General features: G+C 43.3%; 1 protein-coding gene across 1 annotated transcript; it reads right to left on the bottom strand.

Moving 5' to 3' along the window:
• Window positions 1-1,919: 1,919 nt before the first annotated feature.
• On the bottom strand, window positions 1,920-4,452 carry LOC143892012 (putative UPF0481 protein At3g02645). Its single transcript, XM_077396489.1, has 2 exons — window positions 3,305-4,452; window positions 1,920-2,641 (listed from the first exon to the last, which is right to left on the bottom strand). The coding sequence occupies exons 1-2, from the start codon at window positions 4,411-4,413 to the stop codon at window positions 2,020-2,022; spliced, it is 1,731 nt and encodes a 576-aa protein (XP_077252604.1). The 5' UTR covers window positions 4,414-4,452; the 3' UTR covers window positions 1,920-2,019.
• Window positions 4,453-4,688: the final 236 nt, after the last annotated feature.

The following is a 4,688-nucleotide window of genomic DNA, read 5'->3' as shown; positions in this document are numbered from 1 at the left end:
TAATTTCTAAAGGGAAAAGACATCAAATATTCTATAAATAGAATAGAAACCACCCATTTAAAAAGGAGTACAAATTTCTACTTGGGAAATTCAAATATTTAAGATTCCAAATCAAGATTCACTCTCTTGAAAACCTTTGAAAATTATTCTTTACATTTTTCTTCAAAGTTCGTTCCAGTGTGCTGTTAACAGACACTAGTATCTCAAATACTAGTCATATCCAAAGGGTCAATCGTCCAATGCCACCGTTGTCGGTCCAGGCCGAGTTGGGTTTTTCTCCCAATCACGGTTTTCTTCCGGTTTTCACAACTTTGAGGGATCATAACTTCGTCACCTCCCGTCAAAATCACAAGAGGACGGACTCATTGGAATCCCTATGCCGAGGAGATTCTAAGGAGCCCACTTTGGTCATCGAAAACTTGCCGGACGGCGACTGGTGAGAAAATATGAGTAAGTTCCTAATCTCTTGGAGAAAAAGCTATCCTTTTTGCACGGTGACAAAACCAAGGGAAAAACAACAAGGTTCCTCGACCAGATTCTTATCTCAAATACACTCGTCCCGGCCCAAAACGTTTACCGTTGCCTAACGCTCTCCTTGACCACCACTTTCAGCTTTTAGGGTTTCTTCTGGAGAAAATTAAACTATATTAGTATCTATACTACAGATTATGAAAGTCTTAATCTTTTTCTGATTTTGACAAAAACTACCCCTCTCTAAAATGAGTTACTGACAAGGGATTATTGGGGCATTTCACACTGAATGAAGCAACACATATATCACCAAGGAACTCGGTGATATTCTGTATAAGTCTGATGCTGCTAAGAACATGTTTTCTTGTGCATAATCTTTGAAAGCCAAATAAAACAGTCTCTTTCCTACAGTTGGCGGCTGAGTTCCCAATTTGCTATCAAACTGACTGGTCATTCTGCAAGATTTGATGATCAGGAAAAGGATAGCCTATCAGTGGAACAAAATTCTTTATTTTTGGTTGTAAAATATTACTGGAACGAAATTCCTAAACAGTCGAACAAGATAAACTTGTCTCATCAGGATAGTCGATCACTTTATAGAAAATGATTAGGGCCATTATAGAAATATGGCAGTGCGGATAACAGTCCCCTGTTAGATGAGTGTAAGGTAACATGTCTATTTGGTTGTTGGAGACCAACCTTTAATATTCTTTCTCCCCTTATCCAAATGTAATGCAATACATTGATTTGTCATGGTGGGCTCACAGGCCACATTAAGTGCATCAACTACCTGCCAGTATTAGCCGGTGTATGATGGAAAACTACAACTCGTCCTATACGTATTTTTTTTTAATATATTAGGTGCAACCTTGTTGGAAGATTCAAACCATTCATTTGTGGGCCCCAACGTAATTATGCCATGTCAAATATCATCTCCGTAGGATGATCCCAACCCTCTAATTCAGTGTTTAAAAACTCATTGACACCACTTGGAACTCGCGCGAGTCGACTCCGTTTTACCTTAGCCGTGTTTCGTGTTGCATCGCATCCGCATTCCTCGTTTTGCTCTATAGAGTCAATAAAAACTCCTTTGACTCTCCCGAGTTATGACCGCTTCAACCACGTTCTTGACCGCGTCCGCGCCGAGTCGACAAGGATTTTTTTTTACCTCATTCCGGGTCACATCCCCGTTTTTAAACACTGCTCCGATTTGTCAAGGCCTATCGCCCTGCTTGTATTCAATTTCAGAGAGGGTTGACTCGAAAACTAATTATTGGGCTCAATGTCTTGGATTTTAAAGAGCGCTTGTAAATCAAAAACTGATTCTCGGACCAAAAATGATTTCCCACAGTTCTTTTTCTCTACGTAAATCCAAATGGTGGCATTTCAAATTTTATAGAAAGGACATAATCCGTTGCTTAGAATAGAGAGAATTCTAGAGTGAGACATGCCAAACAAATCCATCTACTCAATTAACTATCTGGGTTCAGTCAAAACACAAACTGAATACAAACACAAAGAGTAGAACATTAGCAGCAACATAGCTAATCAGCTGCCGGTAGGATAGATAGTGAAGTAAGTTTGGAAGGCTGTTAGGAGAAGCAGGAAAACAGCAGCAATGGTGGTGATGACCGTCCATGGAGTATTGAAATGAGTGTAATAGAGATTGGCCATGTAGACGTTCCAACGCCCCTTACAGTGGGATTCAATCCCTCTCTTAACTTCTACATACGCTTGAGAGTCAAGGATCAAGTCTGTTGCCAACACATTGAACAGTTGTGCTACCTCTTGATCACTGCCAAGGGAGTTCAAGACGATGCCTTCTGATCTCAGTTCTTTCACGTCCTCCTCTCTGTCTATCAGTGAATCCATCAAGCATATATAAGAGCTGATCCCATAGTCGTGAGGCCCATCTGGGCACAACTCATACGCGATCGAGTTGAGGAGTTTGGGCTTAGTGGAGTCGTCTACAACGATGGGGGGGAGGAAGAGTTCCCCACAGAAGTAGTGACTCTTGAATTTCACATCAGAGAGCTTGGTTGTCTCACTCCTGCGGAATTTGATCCCTGCGGCCTTGAGCTCTGTTGCAGAACGAAAAGAATACCAGCGAGGGCCAGTTGATTCTGTGTCTTCTAATTTCTGAGCAGATTTCTTTCCCAAAAGCTTTGATCGAAAAGAATAGCAGCTACGGCCAGTTGATTCTGTGTCTTCTAATTTCTGCGCAGATTTCTTTCCCAAAAGCTTTGATCGAAAACTGTCCAGTAGGTGCACCGGTTCAATGTCCTTGCCATCTCCCTCACTGTCCCTAGTTTTTCCGGCATCTTCATTGACATGATCTCCTCCTTGGCCTCTTGATTTCTTTTCACCCTTTTCGAACAAAACAATAAAAAGGAAATGAGAGAGAGAAAGTTGGCACTAGGGTAGAACTCACCCTTAAAAGCTAGCCGTGGAACCCCAACAATCTCCCCCTCCACGAGGAAGAAACGTGGACCATATCGCCCCTTCACATGGCGGCAACATGGGAATTACGAGATCTTCTCCTGAGGGATTTTTCAATCCTCAAAGGCACACCGTCCTCGAGGGTACACTGGGGTTACCACGCTCTGGTACCACTTGTCGGGACCGAGGTTCTCACTCTTAAAAGCTAGCCATTAAGGGCGAGTTCTACCCTGGTCGAGAGAGAGAGAGAGAGAGAGAGAGAGAGAGAGAGAGAGAGCCTGTCATTACCTTCCCAGAGTATAGCTGTGGGCAGGCTGTTAGACGGTCAGTGAACTGGTTGATGATCGTCAACAGTCGATTACCAACAGGAACAGGATCAAATGGCTCTACGAACGAGCCATCAAATGGCTCGTAGGACGAGCAGGTAACAGGAAAATCAAATGGCTCTGCGAACGAGCCAGAGGCAACAGGAACATCAAATGGCTCTGCGAACGAGCCAGAGGCCACAGGAACATCAAATGGCTCTGCAAACGAGCCAGAGGCCACAGGAACATCAAATGGCACGTAGGACGAGCAGGCAACAGGAAAATCAAATGGCTTTGCGAACGAGCCAGAGGCAACAGGAACATCAAATGGCTCTGCGAACGAGCCAACAGGAACATCAAATGGCTCTGCAAACGAGCCAGAGGCCACAGGAACATCAAATGGCACTGCAAACGAGCCAACAGGAACAGGATCAACTGATCTATCTGCCTGTTCTATTTCGGTACGAACATCAAATGGGTTCACTGCGAACGAGCACAAAACTTCTGCCTCCATTCGATCACCAACAGGAACAGCATCAACTGATCTATCTGCCTGTTCTATTTCGGTACGAACATCAAATGGGTCCACTGCCTCCTTGGTTTTTGTCAATGTTTTAAGAACCAGAAATGGGAGCTGGTTTTCCAGTAACATCATGTCCCTCACCACAAGAGACGTATCATGCCTGCTCAGCAAGTTGTTCTTCTTGCCAAGCGCTTCACTCATAAACTCCAGAACAAAACAACCATCTATCAACATCATCCAAGCTAAATCTTCGTTTGAAATTTCAATTTTCTTCTCGTAGCACCTCTTAACTTCATCCACTACCCCTATCAATGCATCGTAGAAGGGCTCGGCTTTTGTTATGTTGTCGGTGCAATTAGTATATCTCCACATTGCCATGTGCTTGTACTTCTTAAGTCGCTCGTACTTCTTAAGTCGTTTGAGATGGGGTTTTTCATGGTGGTAGGGACCCAAAGACACCACCTCTGGATCGAAACATGCTTTATTCGACCTTACCTTTCGCAGGATCTGTGGTACTTTCCCTATGGTGGTGATACTTATTGATGGGTGTGACTTTACTTCCTTCCAGATGGAAATCACCCAATCAGGGATATTGCTCTTCTTGTTTTCCATTTCAGAGTCATCGGATTCCGCCGCTTTGCCTGAGTCTCTCATCTTGCTAGCCTTTGCTTCCATATTCCAACCAGGATATTTGAATGTAAGTTCATAGAAATTATTTAAAAAGGCAAGCCAAAAACAAGGTATCTGCTGGGGACCATCTCATAAAGGCATTTCGCAGCTGGCTATTGCATTTGAGAGCAGCTACCTCACATTAATGAAATGGATAAGATATCTGCTGAAAAGTGAGTAGGTGTAGCTGTTCCCTTTTAATTGGTGGGGCTCTCAAAGGTACAATTATTGCATTTAACAGTGAAAAGTGGGGCTCTCAAAGGTAAAGTTATTACTTTGGG

The sequence above is a fragment of the Tasmannia lanceolata genome, unplaced genomic scaffold (genome assembly GCF_043159265.1).
Source record: "Tasmannia lanceolata isolate RefF3 unplaced genomic scaffold, GAP_Taslan_0.1 ptg000015l, whole genome shotgun sequence".
In the NCBI taxonomy this organism is placed as follows: Eukaryota; Viridiplantae; Streptophyta; class Magnoliopsida; order Canellales; family Winteraceae; genus Tasmannia; species Tasmannia lanceolata.
Note: the sequence above shows the minus strand (reverse complement) of the source record. Positions and strands in the feature narration are given on the sequence as shown.

What these genes read in the sequence shown, in the direction of transcription:
- LOC143892012 (XM_077396489.1), bottom strand. Translation starts at nt 4,413, where the DNA reads ATGGAAGCAAAGGCTAGCAAGATGAGAGACTCAGGCAAAGCGGCGGAA. An exon ending in TACGAGCCATTTGATGGCTC is followed by an intron (nt 2,642 to 3,304) that starts GTTCGTAGAGCC and finishes CTATTCTTTTCG; the next exon opens with ATCAAAGCTTTTGGGAAAGA.